Source organism: Branchiostoma lanceolatum, chromosome 11, assembly GCF_035083965.1.
Source record: "Branchiostoma lanceolatum isolate klBraLanc5 chromosome 11, klBraLanc5.hap2, whole genome shotgun sequence".
NCBI lineage: Eukaryota > Metazoa > Chordata > Leptocardii > Amphioxiformes > Branchiostomatidae > Branchiostoma > Branchiostoma lanceolatum.
In genome coordinates this window covers 886,587-905,161 of record NC_089732.1, presented here as the reverse complement: position 1 = coordinate 905,161, position 18,575 = coordinate 886,587, and the positions used below count along the sequence as shown (strand labels likewise).

General features: G+C 42.2%; 1 protein-coding gene across 1 annotated transcript; it reads right to left on the bottom strand.

The window, feature by feature from the left end:
• Positions 1-1,808: 1,808 nt before the first annotated feature.
• On the bottom strand, positions 1,809-18,312 carry LOC136445020 (eukaryotic translation initiation factor 2D-like). The gene is made up of 23 exons (XM_066442852.1): positions 18,180-18,312; positions 17,325-17,515; positions 16,810-16,893; positions 16,455-16,545; positions 15,868-15,975; positions 15,331-15,662; positions 14,678-14,795; positions 10,247-10,292; positions 9,596-9,699; positions 9,000-9,155; positions 8,657-8,748; positions 8,592-8,607; positions 8,263-8,352; positions 7,254-7,374; positions 6,589-6,763; positions 6,357-6,440; positions 6,125-6,208; positions 5,893-5,976; positions 5,661-5,744; positions 5,397-5,504; positions 5,168-5,235; positions 4,287-4,446; positions 1,809-2,556 (listed from the first exon to the last, which is right to left on the bottom strand). Exons 1-23 carry the CDS (start codon positions 18,233-18,235, stop codon positions 2,492-2,494), a joined length of 2,517 nt encoding a protein of 838 aa, XP_066298949.1. The 5' UTR covers positions 18,236-18,312; the 3' UTR covers positions 1,809-2,491.
• Positions 18,313-18,575: the final 263 nt, after the last annotated feature.

Below are 18,575 nucleotides of genomic sequence, written 5' to 3'. Positions count from 1 at the left end.
CAAACAGGTCGATTTGTCGGAGTGTGTAGTAGGAAGCACGTTGCGTAGCAATTGGTCTCCCGCGAGGGATTAACAGGGGGCACCACGTGAAGGTTTGCTACTCGCCCCCCTTGTTAGTTTGTTAGTGTGCAAGTGCAAGTGCAAGTGGTACGCAAATACACAGAGACAGACACTTTCGTTTCTTTTATTTTCCGCTGCCAACCAACGCATGGGTACATTGCTATCAACAGACAGGCTAAGCCCTCCCAACAAGTCATAGGGCAAGCCGTCCTCAGCAAATCCGCCACGCCAGCCGATCGCCTAGGTATTCGTGGGCACAAATATCACCAGGCGAACATAGCCACATGGTTGTGTGACCGTCAACTTTGTCTGTAAAACTCAGTTCCGATCGTGGGCACTTCTGTTTATGGTAAGAAGCATGCTTGAATATATAGCACTGAAAACTCAATGTCTTACTTCTCAGAGTTGACGACACTCCCTTCGTACGATCGTGTGTGTTGTATATACATTTACATTCAACCTAATATTAGCGTGCACAAAAAGTACTTGTTAGTCCTCAATGAAGGAAAAATAGATGAAAAATGAAATCACAGTGTAAAGGTTCGAGAAGTTCTGTGATTCTGTATTCATATGGTAACATCAATATGGGTAAATTATGTTCATGTACACCTGTAACACAGGTGGTCATGATTAACACTGAATGATTAATCGATAAATGGTTAGAAAACTGATAGGAAAACGTAAGAGCAGATCTTGACTGTGTCGAACGTTATACGATAGAATCATACCTGTTCGCTTCAAATTTGCTCGAGCAGAATCTTTAAACGCTGTCTCTAAGCTCCGAAATCCATGCCACATCATGATTGCCTTCAGATGATAAACAAACAATAGGCCAAAGGTTACAACTTTTAACCTCACTAGCATTACAATGTCACCTTGTTTTGGAATAACGTCGCGGTATGTCAACCAAACTGTCAAGGCAAGGATTCACGTCAGGAGTCGCTGAGACTTTCAATCGTAGCTTGTTGTAGGTTTACCTTTGTGTGTGAATGATAGATGATTTGCACGTGTCAATGTGGACCTCTAACGGTTCAAGTTAGATTTGCCGCTGATGGACGTCGTTCTCCTGCAGTAATATTTTCTGGCCGTTTGGCAGCGCTGTTGAATTATGCGTTTCGGCTACTGATTCTTTGCTCTACATCTACAGGGTCTGTTTTGCTCAAAGGAAAACGTCACAATAAGGAGACTTTGTCTATGTTGTGTTGTGTTGTGTCTTTTTACCAACTAGGGTAACAAATGCGTAGTTGTGAAGGAAAGAGAGGGCTTGGAAAGGAAAATGCGGACGGCCTATCTTGGCGGGAATTTCTTGACTGATTGTTGACAAGGTCGTAAACGTATCGTATTACGTCCTGATTACCCAACTTCTACAAGTTATGTTCGTCAGACGATTAAGCGGCCTCAAACGTTCGATTATTGCCATTGTTGTGTACCCATTGCGTATCAAACGAACTATGCACACGTATAATTGACGATCTCTGGCGACTCATTTACCATTATTTTTGCAGCTAGTGGACACAGGTTTTCCTGCAATATTTTTTCTTGTCATTAGGCGGCGTTTTTGAGCCATGCATTATAAATTGTTGACAAGGTCTGAAATTTAACGTATTTCATCCTGATTATCCAAATATTACGACTTACGTTTGTCAGACGGTTAAGCTTCTTTTTTTATTGCCACTTGCTTCTCAACATTCTTGATTATGAAACCTTGTGCTGAACACACATACTCTAAGCAAGAAAAACACTGGAAGCATGTTAACTTTCAATTTACTTCAAAGTTACTTATAAGCAATCTTGTAGTACACATGCATGTATGATTAGTACATTGCACAGATTCAAATGTTGGGACTGCTTGCCTTCAAAACATGATGATCTAGTACAGTTGTTACAGAGCCAACACTCTATACACATCTTACTTAAATAATAAGAATATGTCTGGCTGAATTCAAAACATATTCGGATAAAATAATATAAAGCAAAGGGTTGGCAACTCCTTTGTAAACCTTTGTATGTATTGTCAGTAACAGCCAGGAAACTTCGTACCATTAGACCACACAAATCAATACAAATTCTTTGGTTCTCAAAAAGTAAAGAATACCAAGAGGTCAAGATAAAAACAGAAGGCAGGGAGGAAAACTAGAATCTGAGTAATACATACTCCCTGCCTGAAACTGAGTGTACCGAGGAACAGACTTTTTTTATCTTGATCTTTCAGTGTAGCTTTATCTCATGTTTATAAAGTTGAGAGAGACTGGGAGAACCAGTCGAAAACTCCAGTGAGCACTTTTGTTGAGTTGGAGAACATAGTGTAGCATCATATCTAAACCCAACAACCGACAAATTAAATTGGTGTGGCCTTATGTAGCATCAGGCTTGACAGGAGGGTAAGATGAAGCGTTGTTTTTCTCTAGTTCCATACGATGGTTCATCGTCGTCATCTCTTCTTCTTAGCAGCCTTCTCAACACCCTGGACAAACTTCTTAGGTAGCTTCATTTCGTCTGAAAACAACACACAAAACATCGTCGTTTAGTTAGTTATCCAGCAACTTTGAAAGCTGGTAAACAAGAATATAGATCCAAGAGTTTTCTTGTGTTCTTGTGTATAAATCTGTCCAGATGTGTAGCTTGTTCTCTTCAGTATGTGTGTTACACCATGAGGCGGTTTACCGGGTATGCAATACAAACAAACAAGAGCTTTTAAAAAAAGCTGGCGTTTCGGCTACGTTTATGAGTGTGAATTGTCTTTTCCCTTTACTTGAAGTAAAATCTGCCAGAGGAAGTCACTCAAGGGCTGTTCAGTCTATAAGAAAAATTGTCATTTTGGGAAATGAGTACTGTTTTAATAGAGAAAGGCAGATTGGGGAAAGCAATTTTGAAGTTACGTCACTTAACTTAAGTGCTTTTGAAAAAGCTGGTCTTGGCCTACAACTTGTACTTATTTGTAAAATGTACAATAGGCTCATTATAAAAGCTATCAATGTAATTATGTACATGGCACGCAATAAAACATAAAATTTGAAAAAGCACCATTGAATCATCAGCACTATGGTAATTAAGTGAAATAGAAGTTCATAGCAGCTAAGGTTCTATCTAAAATGACTACCAAATGTCAAACAAATCAACAGCTACCTCATCCGTATTATTCTGGTTTCCGCATTTACAACATTTCTTCCTTATTTTCCTGGGTAATTTTGCTAAAATTCATGAAAATTCCCATAGTTTTGTGCCGAGCGGCGCCACTTTCCACGTCCGTGTTGTCTGAATGAAGTCGATACTGAACAATGGAGCATTTGCTACTGTAGCAAAGGATCGCTGTTTTGCAAACAACATCAAGAGCCTCTGTTTACATCGGGGATAGAAGTTAAGTGGCGAGTGTTTTGCAAGAATCATCTTACCGCGCATAGGAGCCGCTGCACGGTATTTTCCATTACAATGAACAGAAAAATTCGAATGCCGGGTTTGGAATCTATGAAGTCCTGTTCATAAGACAAAGGCCTTGTTTGTATATATTAAATGAATATTTAAAAATAACAAATATAAAATATTTCTTTATTTATTAATGAAAAATGATATTCATAAATATGATATTGATTAATATAATATCAATATATATTTTTGATATTCAATATCTAAAAAGAAAAAAAAAACATGCACGGACACGAACCCGGATCTTCTGGGTCCGAAGTGCTTCGCGTTGCCAGATAGGCCAAGCTGCGGTACGTATTCGTCACTCTGTATGTTATGTTATAACCTCACTATGTGGTATTATTTATGCCGATTTTTGGTCGTTTTCTTGACGAAATCATTTTTTTTCTTCTGCAATCTTGTGGAATAGATGTAATATGGTCATTTTTCAGGATATCAAAGTCCGAAACCACAATGCAATGATATTTCCGAACAGTTGTAGCAGTTACATGCGGTCGCCCTCCTGTGTGTCATGCAAATGTAGCCTGCCAGCCTTTTCGTGGTCCCTTGCCATATAAGGCAACGGCTTTACAAGGATTTGGGAACGTATTGCCATATAAGGTCTAATTGTGTGCGACACAGTGTTGAACCAAGCTTCCTTCCTGCCCTGCTTCCTTCCTTCCTGCAAGGTAAAAGCCAGGACGCCGAAACGCAAAAACAAACAAGCACCATAACCAAGTTCTATCAATGTTCTGGTAGCCCTACTGCTGCCTTTGTTTGTAGGTCTATTTTTTTGTTTGTCTATTTTGTTGTTTTTTTCTTACCTATGAGCAGCTTGGCGACGGTGCTGACCTGGTTGCCCTGCACCATGACCTGCACACCTGTCTTCCTGGTGTTTGTCTGTCTGTCTGTCTGTCTGTCTGTCTGTCTGTCTGTCTGTCTGTCTGTCTGTCTGTCTATTTGTTTCTTTGTTTCAAGCCTCACCTATCAGCAGCTTGGCGACGGTGCTGACCTGGTTGCCCTGCACCATGACCTGCATGCCTGCCTTCCTGATGTCTGTCTGTCTGTCTGTCTGTCTGTTTTGTTTACTCACCTATAAGCAGCTTGGCGACGGTGCTGACCTGGTTGCCCTGCACCATGACCTGCATGCCTGTCTTCCTGGTGTCTGTCTGTCTGTCTGTCTGTCTGTCTGTTTTGTTTACTCACCTATGAGCAGCTTGGCGACGGTGCTGACCTGGTTGCCCTGCACCATGACCTGCACACCTGTCTTCCTGGTGTCTGTCTGTCTGTCTGTCTGTCTGTTTTGTAACCTCACCTATGAGCAGCTTGGCGACGGTGCTGACCTGGTTGCCCTGCACCATGACCTGCACACCTGTCTTCCTGGTGTCTGTCTGTCTGTCTGTCTGTCTGTCTGTCTGTTTTGTCTACTCACCTATGAGCAGCTTGGCGACGGTGCTGACCTGGTTGCCCTGCACCATGACCTGCATGCCTGTCTTCCTGGTGTTTGTCTGTCTGTCTGTCTGTCTGTCTGTCTGTCTGTTTTGTTTACTCACCTATGAGCAGCTTGGCGACGGTGCTGACCTGGTTGCCCTGGACTGTCACCTGCACACCTGCCTTCCTAATATTTGTCTGTCTGTCTGTCTGTCTGTTTATTTGTTTGTTTGTTTCAAGCCTTACCTATGAGCAGCTTGGCGACGGTGCTGACCTGGTTGCCCTGCACCATGACCTGCACGCCTGACTTCCTGGTGTCTGTCTGTCTGTCTGCCTTTCTGTCTGCCTGTTTATTTGTCTGTTTGTTTCAAGCCTCACCTATGAGCAGCTTGGCAACGGTGCTGACCTGGTTGCCCTGCACCATGACCTGCATGCCTGTCTTCCTGATGTCTGTCTGTCTGTCTGTCTGTCTGTCTGTCTGTCTGTTTGTCTTGTTTACTCACCTATGAGCAGCTTGGCGACGGTGCTGACCTGGTTGCCCTGCACCATGACCTGCATGCCAGTCTTCCTGGTGTCTGTCTGTCTGTCTGTCTGTCTGTCTGTCTGTCTGTCTGTTTATTTGTTTGTTTGTTTCAAGCCTTACCTATGAGCAGCTTGGCGACGGTGCTGACCTGGTTGCCCTGCACCATGACCTGCACACCTGTATTCCTGGTGTTTGTCTGTCTGTCTGTCTGTCTGTTTATTTGTTTATTTGTTTCAAGCCTTACCTATGAGCAGCTTGGCGACAGTGTTGACCTGGTTGCCCTGCACCATGACCTGCACACCTTTCTTCCTGATGTCTGTCTGTCTGTCTGTTTATTTGTTTGTTTGTTTTAAGCCTTACCTATGAGCAGCTTGGCGACGGTGCTGACCTGGTTGCCCTGCACCATGACCTGCACACCTTTCTTCCTGATGTCTGTCTGTCTGTCTGTTTATTTGTTTGTTTGTTTTAAGCCTTACCTATGAGCAGCTTAGCGACGGTGCTGACCTGGTTGCCCTGCACCATGACCTGCATGCCTTTCTTCCTGATGTCTGTCTGTCTGTCTGTTTATTTGTTTGTTTGTTTCAAGCCTTACCTATGAGCAGCTTGGCGACGGTGCTGACCTGGTTGCCCTGCACCATGACCTGCACACCTTTCTTCCTGATGTCTGTCTGTCTGTCTGTTTATTTGTTTGTTTGTTTCAAGCCTTACCTATGAGCAGCTTGGCGACGGTGCTGACCTGGTTGCCCTGCACCATGACCTGCACACCTTTCTTCCTGATGTCTGTCTGTCTGTCTGTTTATTTGTTTGTTTGTTTCAAGCCTTACCTATGAGCAGCTTGGCGACGGTGCTGACCTGGTTGCCCTGCACCATGACCTGCACACCTTTCTTCCTGATGTCTGTCTGTCTGTCTGTTTATTTGTTTGTTTGTTTCAAGCCTTACCTATGAGCAGCTTGGCGACGGTGTTGACCTGGTTGCCCTGCACCATGACCTGCACACCTTTCTTCCTGATGTCTGTCTGTCTGTCTGTTTATTTGTTTGTTTGTTTTAAGCCTTACCTATGAGCAGCTTGGCGACGGTGCTGACCTGGTTGCCCTGCACCATGACCTGCATGCCTTTCTTCCTGATGTCTGTCTGTCTGTCTGTTTATTTGTTTGTTTGTTTCAAGCCTTACCTATGAGCAGCTTGGCGACGGTGCTGACCTGGTTGCCCTGCACCATGACCTGCATGCCAGCCTTCCTGTTCACAGCGGGGTTAACGGCCGTGCTGGCCTGCACACGCAGCTGCAGCAGGTGCGCAAAGCTGTCCGGCCGGATCCCAAACCCTTCCAGGTTGTAGATCAGGGTCACCTGTATGGACAGAAGAGGCGGACAGGTGAGGGTTACATGTCTTGGCATAAAGGCTGTGAGGCTGTCACTGTTTCATTTTTACATCTCAAATGTACAACAAAATGATCTCGTGTCACCGCTTCTGCCTGCTACACGGTCCCCCTCCAATATTCCGCTACTGCAATTCCTCTTGGGCTTATGTAACTGATGTTATTGATGATATCTTATTGTCATCTTCCAAATTTTAAGATGGAGCAAGATGGAAGTCTAACAGTTACACCTGCTACTGGGTTACTATAAACTAAGTAACTTTACATTAAGTTTCACATGTCATTTGAAAGAGAATGCTTTTACCTATATGATTGTAATTTTTTCCATGAAAACCTTTGAAATTACAGGGTAGTTGGACTTCAAGAAATCAAGATATGATTTCATATTGCTCATTTTTAAAGACTTTCAGAATTCAAAGTGACCAGTTTTCAATGAAATATTATGTGAACCCCTTCATTACCTTCTTATTGCCTGACCTCTGCTGAACTTGAACGTCGACCGGCTCCAGCTTCCCTTTCTTCAGGACAGGAGGCTGGCCGGGGAAAATCAGCTGGGCACACGGAGACATCTTATCACAACATCTGTGGAGAAACAAGGCTGTCAGAGATGGCAGACTTCACCCCCTTACCCACACTACTGGCCAGGGAAAATCAGCTGGGCACAGGGAGACATCTTATCACAACATCTGTGGAGAAACAAGGCTGTCAGAGATGGCAGACTTCACCCCCTTACCCACACTACTGGCCGGGGAAAATCAGCTGGGCACATGGAGACATCTTATCACAACATCTGTGGAGAAACAAGGCTGTCAGAGATGGCAGACTTCACCCCCTTACCCACACTACTGGCCAGGGAAAATCAGCTGGGCACAGGGAGACATCTTATCACAACATCTGGGGAGAGGGGGTAAGGATAGGGTAGACTTGTTAAGCAGGGTTAATATTTGTGTGCTCAGTAATGATCTTTTGTAAAAGGTAAAGTTAAAGGTAGTCCAATAGCCTTTTTGAGGCTGTAGGGGCAGCAGGTTGTTATCTACTGTGTCTAGGGCACGGTATTGGAAGGTGGAGACACAACACCTGAGGAAGAGAGAAAGCTTGAGTATACTATGAGTAAACTGGATTCATGTCCATTTCCATTTAAGAAAAAATGTTATCTTTCTAGCATGGTACATATACCGGTAAATTTCTATGCAAAATATTTGAAAAATGTTCACAGTGGTCTTTTTGTGAAGAGGGTCCAACATCACCTGGAAGATGAAAATAAAAACAGAGTCTGAGAGGGAATTATGTACCTTGGCTCACAGTTTCAGGGAGTACATGACAGACTCAGGATGGGACAAGGTGAAGTCAGATTCAAGTTTTCCTCGCAGCCCTCTGTTTTTATCTTGTTCTTGATTAATATTCACTTTAAACTGTGCAAGAAGCAAGGAACTAAATAACCATAGCCTTATAAACTCCTTGAAGTCTCACCTGGTGAAGAGGTCCTCCCAGGTAAGGTGAGTCAGGTTCTCCCCCTTCTGTCTTAAAGCATCGCAGAGCAACGGGTCCACCACTATATACCTGAGACATGGAGACCATTAGGTAAGACATCCAGGTAGAACATTTAACATACTACAAGATAAATCAAATAGTTACTGGATAAATTCTTTGAAGAGTCGGACATTTCAGATTCTTAGTCACTGATAGTGCATGTTATCTGAAGCATCTGACTCTTTTAAGAAAACTTATCCTTTATTTATTTGTAATTGTATCATGCAAGACTTAGGATACGTTTTATATAGTAGGTCAGAAACACACACAAACAGAAGGGCAAGTCTTGGGGTTGAAGAAGTAACAACAAACATGGTTCTTGTATACTATATTTACCTTCTGTTATTGGGATCCATCAGTTCATTTTCCTTCACATACTGAGTCAGGAACTCTCGGACCTCCTGGCCGGACAGGGCGTGGCCCTTCCTGGAATGGAGATGAACAAAAGACACTTCAGAATGCTGGAACTACCTTGCATCAGCTCCAGGGCCCTCCATCCCGATACAGAAATTTGCTTCTTGGGACAAAAAAAAATTCTGCAAGGCTCTTAGCTCAGATTCCAAACTGCAGATCCCTGGATAGAGATGGCAGATGGAACTAAATCCCTTGTCTACCTCTCAAAAAAAGGAAGCACATGTGATAGACCAGGTAATGAGAGAGTAAGTTGAGTCACATACCTCATCCCAGCAGTTCTAAACAGCGGCGCCAGGTTGCCGGTCACACTGTACATCTCCACGACCTCCGGCGGCTGGTAGGTCGGTCCCGCGCCCGTTCCGGGGTCAGGTACCTCGACCGCTGGGAGCTCAACGTCTGGGACCTCAAAACTCTTCAGTCTGGAGGGACAAGGGTCAAAATTACTTTGAGCAAACTGACAGTGATTGTGACTTTTGAATATGTTATACGCTGGATTCTGCATTTCATGTGAAGCAACTACAATCAGCCTACACTGCCTTGATTGCCTCTGTGATGTATTGTATGACATTTACAAATAAAGATATAAAGAAAGTCTGGAAGGACAAGGTTCAAAATGACCTTGTGCAAGCTGCCATCATCTCAAACTAGTCCTCACTGGTACAAGAACTAAGAAAATTGATTAGTTTGATCTTATCAAAATTGTTTAGCATGGTAAAATAGCCCAAACTACAAAAACATGCATAGCAAGATATTAGTCTTGCCAAGGACATTATGTCCTTGGTCTTTCACAACAAAAACTGAACAAATGTTCTGCCAATACAATTTTAGCTTGATATTCCAACAGCTAAAACTATCTTACTCCACATGACCCCAGTTGACCCCAACCACACTCTCCACCCCCTTAGACAGCTCCTTGACCTGGATTAACCCCTGGGTCTGCATGGCTTGGAGGAACTTGGACAGCTGGGGACGAAAAAAATAAGATATCAGGGGAAAAAAAGATATCAGTAATGTGGAACAATGTGAAGATAGACTTTTCAATGATAACTGAAAACAAGTCAGATGTGATTTTGCCAATGTTACAGTTAGATTGTAATAATCTATTATAAGTATATTATGCTATTATCTGTGGCCATTTGTTACAAAGTATAATCATTGATGACAAAACTGTGAATCAAAAGTATCAGGTTTCATAGTTTACATGATCAATATTTTAACTTTTTGCCAATGGGTACAATTGAAGAATGTATTTCGAATCATCATCTTGTCGTGAGAGTGCCACGGATGGACAACACCCTCCTCCTCCAGTCCCCCCTGTCCTCCATTGCTCTTGGCGGTTCTTCTGGTGTGCATCCTGTATCCTCACAGAGCTGCTGTATGTATGTTGTGTGAGGTCTGCCTACATTTGCATGCCCATGTTTTCGAATTTTGAATAAATGTCATAAAAATTCAAGTATAGTAAAGGAGAACATTTGATATTCAATCCTTATCTGATTCAATCAAATCTTACCTTTTTATAACTTGACTTCTTCAGATCTAGTGACTTCTCAGCAGGGCTGTATAACACAAAGTAGGAAATATTCATGAATGATGATTTTTTATTCATAAATCATAGCATGGAGGAGGAATACAAAATGTATAAAGCAACTGGATAAACATAGCAACATGTACATTGTACCTTCTGTAAGTCACAAGTCCAACTTGTATGTTTAATGGGACTACTTCAAGTATTTGCACAGTTATGTTCATTTGGGGCAAATTGTTTGCACTGTAGCGAGCAAGAACAGGGAGCAACCATTCAACCAACACCTGGGGTGGACATGACAAAACTATTTCATAGACTTCAAATCAGTAAAAATCTATGACTGCTAGTTCTGATTATTATTGAAAGGCACACCATCTCCATGGTTACAAGAAAAACACACTTGTCTACTACAAGGCAACTCAAATTTTAGTTCCTGTATAAAACAAAATTAATGATTTATTAAAACAACATTTCCCAAGATTCCTTGAGAAAACAAAGTCCATAAAACAGTCAGCTCAAGTGCCACGTCGACAGGAGAACGATTGTAAAAAGTGAGTAAAATTTTACTGTGTTAAGCTCAGATTTAGTGACAAACATGTCCAGCATATTATGTTAGAAGTCAAATTTACTCAGCCACTGTCTGAGTTGTACTGTTTTATTTCCAAGTCTTTCATGTTAATAAGACAAAACATGCTGAAAAGATTGACCTAATATCAACACAGATCATGCATGAGACTGCATGCAAGAGGTATTTTGAAAAGTTTGCAAGGATTTTAATTCAAAGCCTTTATATATGATATTGTCTGAACTTAAGAATCATAATAATGACTCTATGACATCACCCTCATTTATTATCCCAAAGACCACAATCAGTCCTAAATTTCTAAGTAACTACTAAATATGATTGTTATCTTGTATAAAATAAAACTTTCATTTAAAACTTATTCTATACTGGGTCCCTCAGACACCTAAACAAGTGGACCAGCCATGGCTCAACTTCCTGCCCTTACCAGACTGTATGTCAGGATTTCTGACAGCTTGTCGGAGGAGGATGTTAAAAGGCTGCGAGCCTTGGTAGCTCCTGAACTACTAGGACAGGCAAGAGTGCAACATGCAATACCTCTTGAGATTTTCAACATGCTAGAGGATGATAATAGAATTGGCAAAGGCAACCTCGGCTTGCTTGTTGAGATATTAAAAAGTTTAAAGAAAGGGAAACTAGCAGAGGAAGCTGAACGCCTTGAACAAGAGCAGAGAAGGGAAGGTGTGGCAGACCCAAGACTTAGTTTTCCAGAAGATGACCGTGATGACAAATCTCTGACTTGTCCAGAATGCAAGGCACTGTACAAGGACCCAAAACTTCTGCCCTGCCTCCACACTTTTTGTCAAACATGTTTAGAGAAAGTTGCCAATAAGAGTAGCGGAGGTAAAAAATTCCAGTGCCCTGTTTGCCACTCAGATGTAGAACTTCCCTGCCCTGCATGGTCTGGAGGTGTTGAAAAACTTAAAAGTAACTTCTACATCAACAAGAAACTGGACTTCAGGAAGATCAAACTCATCAAAACATCCAGTGTTCTGTGTCAGATGTGTAAGTCAGTGAAGGCTGCAGCTATATGTGAGAACTGTGCACACGACATGTACATGTTGTGTAATAACTGTGTGGCTTTACACAGGAACACACCAGCACTACAAACTCATGTCATCCATGACTCATATGAACTTGCAAATCCCAACTTTAGGTCACAATATGCTCAACAGATCTACTGCCCAGAACACCACCAGCGCATGACGCTCTACTGCGAGTCGTGTGCAACCCTGGTCTGCAGAGACTGCACTGTGGATGAACACAGGCTGGGGGAAAGTCATGACCACAAATATTTGGGGGAGGTAGCACCAAAATGTAAAGCTTCAGTACAAAGTCTGTTGTGGAAAACAGAGGCAGTTGTCTGCAAGATAAACCAAGATGTGGTACACCTTGACAGAGAACTCACAACCACAGCAGAGAACTGTGATCAGGTGAAGAAAGACATTCAACAACACTACAAGAAGCTGAGGTTAAAACTTGACGAGGAAGAAAAACAGATGATCACCAAGGTGGACAGGGTTAAGAAACAGAGAAAGGATAAAGTAACTCATGAGAAAACAGAAAAGGAGAAGAAACTGCATGCCACAGAGGAAGGGCTTGAGTTCTGTCGAGATGTTTTAGATCGTAATTATAACACAGAACTTTTGTTTTTAGGGCAAGAAATGGAGGGAAGGCTTAAGCAGCTCTCCTTGCAGGATTCAGGTAACAGGACTTTATTAAGTAACAGTGGACCTGTGCATTTCAAACCTTCTAGTCTGTTTGAGATTTCTGGCGGTTCCTTGTCAGTGCTTGCAGGATTCACTATCAGTGTAGAGGGGCCAGCAGTAGAGAGTCTGCCCTCCTCTGTCACAGTCACAGCCAACAAGGCAGATCTTACAGGTGGGGATGTTGCACTACAGATAGAGGTGACCTCCCCCCAGGGCAAAGCCACCCTGATACAGGCTACAGCACACACTAGTCCCCCACTAGCTGCAGGGAAGGGACAAACCAGCAGAGTTAGGGGGGTCTGGGGTGCAGAGTGGAGACCTCAGGAGTCAGGGAAACACTCAATGGGGGTCTGTATGGAAGGTAAGAAGGACCTGGGTTCTCTCACTGTAGATGTTGGCAGTAACAACCCTGTACTGAGGTTTGGGCAGAAGGGCAGCCAGCAGGGGCAGTTTGACAGGCCTATAGATGTAGCAGTCAGGGGGGACAGGCTGTATGTGGCTGATACTTGGAACAAGCGTGTTCAGGTGTTTGATCTGAATGGGAGGTTTGTTTACTCATTTCCAACTGATAGCCCTGTAGGACTTGCAGTTCAGACTGATGGCAAAATAGTAGTGAAATCTTTGAAGGAAGTGAAGAAATTTTCATCATCAGGAGAACTGATGAACAAATTTCCTCTGTGCAGTAATTGCACAGACCCCTATGGCCTGGCAGTACAGAGGGATGAGAGGGTTGTTGTAGCTGATAAAGACAAGCACAGCATCTTCCTGTTTGAGGCAGATGGGACACTGGTGAAACAGGTGGGAGGGAAGGGACAGGGGGAGGGGCAGTTTAACCAGCCACGTTTTGTCTGTGTGGATAAAGAAGACAACATCATTGTGGCAGATAAAACCAATGACCGTGTTCAGGTGTTTGACAAGAATCTGAACTTCAAACATAAGTTTGGTCAGTGGGGCAGACAGCCACAGGACATGTGGGCTCCTCATGGGGTGTCAGCTGACAGCAGGGGGAACATAGTTCTGGCAAACATTGGGGGTATAACTGATGGTGTTGGACATAGTGAGAAGCTTCTGGTGTTCCGCCCAGATTGCACCTGGGTGGCCACCATCAGCAGTGATGGGGACAAACTGCACAACCCCCATGGGGTGGCTGTGACAGAAGATGGACATGTGTTTGTAGCTGACTATAAGGACCACTCTGTCAGGAAGTACAGATACATGTAACACTAACATTAGTTACAGTACACACCATCCTAGGAAGAGGAACAGGTCATTTCTTGACAAGCACACTGAATAGAACTTAAGGATACAAAGAATTACTGAAGCATAGCCTTAAAAATGTTACTGTTAGGCTTGCAACTGTGTGTACTTCTTTCATTACACTTTTAGGACTGACTGAGTTTTGACAAGTTTTCCAATATTCCACTTAAATATTCATGATAGATTTGACAATAAAAATCAAATGATGATTTTCATCTAGTTTCTCTGTATCAACTTCTAGCATCAATCCATGTACAGTACGTGTTGGCAAGAATGTATATCTAAGTTAACATTAGACAAGTCTTAACAGGACCTGACTGTACAACAGTTACTGATGCCATGTGTGCTGCTTTCACTGAGTTGATTGATTGACATACTTAGTGAGAAGCGTTGTTTACCAAGACTACATGTACTTCATTCAAAACTTTAATATCAAATCTGCCAATGTAAATTTATATTTGATGATGTCAGAACTCAATAGACAATTAATGGTATAAGATTTTTGAAAAAGGAAAACTATCTTGTTTATGATAATATTTCAAAATCTGTTTAGATTTAACTACTATTACGTATTAGCAAGCTGACCTGTGCTGTTTGAGTGTATAGATAATATTCTTTGCAATCATTGACTTTTGTAAGCTTTACGACTTGATCGACCAGAATTAATCACTACACTGCTGTTTGTTGTTTGAGAGACTTCAGGAAGTCTAGAATAAATATCACTGCTGCTGTCCTTGTGTCTGTGCATCTTTTTGTGACTGTAAAAGTCATCAGATTTTACCTTTAAGGACATAACTAAAACAAACAAAACTGCAACCCTTTGAGGGTTGTATCCCTCATAGTATGAAGTTTTTAAGTCTTACTTACCAGCAGGGCTGCATGTGACCTCTAAGGAGTTTACTGGTGAGAAGGGGAAGGTCAGTTTTCTTCACGTTTGTCTTCAGGGCGTGGAGGAAACACCGGTACAGGAGGGCGTCCATCTGGTCTGGGGGGGGGGCATAATGGGAGGAACACAACACAACAAACTTGTACATTGTATTCAGATAAATTATATACAAAGGGAGGGAATGTGACATCTTGTCTTATCTATTCATTGTTGATGATGGATAGACATCCAGGGAATAAGATACATGTACACAATACAAAATTTACTCAAACAGCTTGTTAGGAGGGAGATTAAAAGGTGAAAGTGATCTCTAACCAGTTGAACTCAATGAACAGTTGAGTTAATCTTCCACTGGTTGTGGCAGAGAAAACAGACCCTATGTACAGTATTTACAGGTTTATCATTATTATACCAAGGAAACTGCCCTGGCTCTTTTCAACAGGTACAGTGAACAGTGGACCACAGCTTAACGGTGCACACATGCACCAATTCTTCTACGACAGTGCATTGGAAAAAAATGATGAAAGGGTTTTGAGGGTCGAGGTTTGACTGATTTCCTAGGCAAGGATGAATTCTAGAGATGGATACAAATTGGTCCAGCTTTTTTTCTGAAAGCATCTTGTATTTGTCTTACCTACAGGAGATACCTCCTCCTCTTCCTCCTCCTCATCTCTTCTCTCTTCTTCTTCCTCTTCACATCTATCTCCATCATCCCTTATTCCGCCTTCAGTGTTCTCTACATCAAGGTCATTTTCTTTCTCAAGGTGACCTTCAGTACCAAGGTCACCATCTAAAACCAGGTTTTCTATCGGCACAGTGTCTGTGGTGCTGGAGGCTTCTGCACCAAGTTCTTTTTGAACTTGTTCCTCTGATGCTGTGTCTCTGGGGTCAAGGTCAGGTACATGACCTTCAGCACAGGACTGTTGGGTAGCCATGGTGGGGAGGGGGGTCTGGTCACCATGTTCCCTAAACAGGAGGAGCGAAGACGTTAGCAAAAGCCTGGGCTATCTTATTCTTAAGATATCAGCCCTGTCTTCTCAAGAAACGTTTCAATTTGTATCCTATCAAGACAGATGAGCTTTTTAAGATAAGAAGTAAAAATAAGAAGTATAACGATAAGGATGAGCTTTTCAGCTTCTAACATCTTTGAGTACAAACAGCTGTTCCTCACCATAGCTGGTCCAGGTAAGTGTGCAGCACAGTGACTCCCTTCCCTCTCATCCCACACTCCGCCATCTGGGCTGACGACATGGTGGTACGGCCTACAGCAACTGGAGCCCTGCAGGTCAGGACAATGCAAGGGTTATAGATCAAACGTGTAAGTCAACAGCAACAGGATCTCCTCAAGACAGTGCAAGGGTTAAAGGTCATAGATAAACAGCAAGGGAGCTTTATAGGGCAGGGCAAGGTTATAGGTCCTAAGCCAACAGCAAAAGGAGCTCTACAGGACAGAGAAGGGCATTCACAGGGCTTGAGTTACAGATTCGCACAGTCAGAATTCTGCATAGATCAGGTTATACGGTCTAGAGTCAAGACAAATTTCATGTGTCTTTTACCAGTCATCAGTGCTGAGTCATGGGCAAATTTTGCAGGTAAAGAATTGTTTCTGCAGTAACTCATGAGGAGTTTCCAAATGTATGTTTCTAAACATCAGTTTAACAATCATTAAGCACTGCTAGTCCATCTTAAGCAGTTTTGCTCTTATTTTAAATCAATTTGAAGTCAGTAAAGGCTTTATACAATGTACATGTATATTACCTGTTCCCCAGCAGTGAAATTGAACACAGTTTGTTCTTCTCGATCACTGGAAGCCCATCCGCTCCCTCTATCACCCCCGGCAACATCAGGTCTGGATGGATGGGGGAGAAAAAAATCACAGTTCATAAATACAAAAAGACTGTTTATAAAGTACAAGGGTAACAACTCTTGTAAGTCAACAATGAGCAAGCCAAGCATAGCCATTCATCATGGCACACTTACTATTACATAACATAGGACACTGTCACCTGTTTAATTTGTTTTTCCTTCTATTATCAAGTTCTGGGCTCACAAGACCCCAATCTTAAGTCATAAAGAGTAATATACTATGAAGAAGATCTGATAAGAAACTGACCTGCTCCTCCACAGAGGTTCTTGAGTACATTCGGCCAGGTGGTGAGACAGGGTAACATGTCAGGGACTCTCCACAGGCTGTACACTGGGGGTTTAAGGGGGAAGAAAAGTTAGATTATAGATTGAAGTAACTATATATATATTATGTATACATCTTTGTTTCTAATAGCATGTTGAAAGAAAGTTCTATATACATTTTACTTTGTGCCAGGCCCAAACATTTCTGGATGTTTGTAGACAAGAATTGAGTGGTAAGCCTTCTATGTTGTAAGCCAAACACTTACAAATGTATAGCCAAACCTTTTGTAGCTGTAGCTGTAGAGTCTCTAATCATCCTATTTCTCGAATAGCGTAAGAAGACAGAAGAGCCTTGTACAACTTTCAGGAGGGTGATACTGGTACTGTACTGTAAGTCTATACACTGATTTAGGCTTAAGTTCACATAGAAATTTTTCCCTTATATTTCGGGGATCTGTAGAACATACAATCACTAGAAAACAATCTATTCTCTATTACCTGTAGGAAAGACATTCTTGTCCAGTTCAAAGAAGACGGGGCTGTTCCCCAGACAGTAGACCGTGACGTTCTTCCCGGCGTGCGTGTAGAGCTTCATGGTGGACATGTCCTCCTTGGTGGGTACCAACTCCTGCAGCTGGTCCTCTGTTAGGGAGGGGAGGGCCTTCCCCACATCTGCTCGCAGTTTCCTCCTGTTAACAGTTAATAGTTGCCAGATTGGTGTAATGTTATGAGTTAAGGGCAGAAAAAAGGTAGTATTTGTTGTCTTCTTTATTCATTGATTGAGCTTGTTAAATTATCTTACAGCTTTAGGTTGATAGGTAACGTTACCAATTGCCATTCTTTTGTAATTTCTAAAACTAATTTATTTGGTCAATCAATCAAAATCAAAATATCAGTAATTTCTGTGAAGAAATCTTAACTTGGTTTGATGCCTTCTGAAAAAGAAATTTCTGATGGTCTTGTAGTCGAAGTACCCTTACAGGATCAAGTTGGAACAATGACTTTATGTAGCTTGACTGGGCCTCAGGGATATTAACGTTATATTAGTGACGTCATTTTTGCGTTGTTAAACTTTTAAGTTGTAGAAACAACTAAACGTGTATCAACGTTTCTAGTATCAAAAGCGATTGTGAGGTGTGGTATTTTGGTAGCTACGAAGCATAACAAACAGAGAAATGGTTTTGTCGTGATGCTGGACACGCTTGTTTCATCATACAACGTTCAATACGACCGGTAGAAGGTTGCGAAATATGATGCAAAATACCGAACGATCTACCGCCCCCCTCCCAACAGACATCCACAGAAACTGTTGCGTCAGAATAACAATTATAAAAACGTTTATTGAAACCCTACCTATCTGAACCACGGATGATAGTCTTGGACTTGACCCTGAACGCTTTCTGGAACATCTTGAGTCTCTAGACGACGTCTTGGTGTTGAAATTTCCCAATTCTGCGATATTTTCTCGCGTGTGCACGGATGACTCAATCACTAACCTTTGACCTGGCGACTTTTGACCTTACCTGATTATCCCATAATGATTTAGTAATGACGCTTGACGATGTTGGTGTCTGGCAACGTGCGGATGTAATGTTAGTGTTTAAATATTTAGAATTTGTTTGGTATTCCTCTTTCACTTATTAAGTTAGGTGACAACACAACAACAGTATGCATTTTAAAAGATGACAGTACAATTTGCATAATCTGGCACATGCAAAAAGTAAAAAATATGTGATACTCAAAATCTAC

Excerpts from the sequence above, each read along its gene's own strand:
- LOC136445020 (XM_066442852.1), bottom strand. The coding sequence starts at position 18,235 with ATGTTCCAGAAAGCGTTCAGGGTCAAGTCCAAGACTATCATCCGTGGT. Across the intron at positions 8,749-8,999 it reads TTTAGAACTGCTGGGATGAG|GAAGGGCCACGCCCTGTCCG; the intron begins GTATGTGACTCA and ends TCTCCATTCCAG. Across the intron at positions 5,505-5,660 it reads TGTCGCCAAGCTGCTCATAG|ACAGACAGACAGACAGACAG; the intron begins GTAAGGCTTGAA and ends ACAAATAAACAG.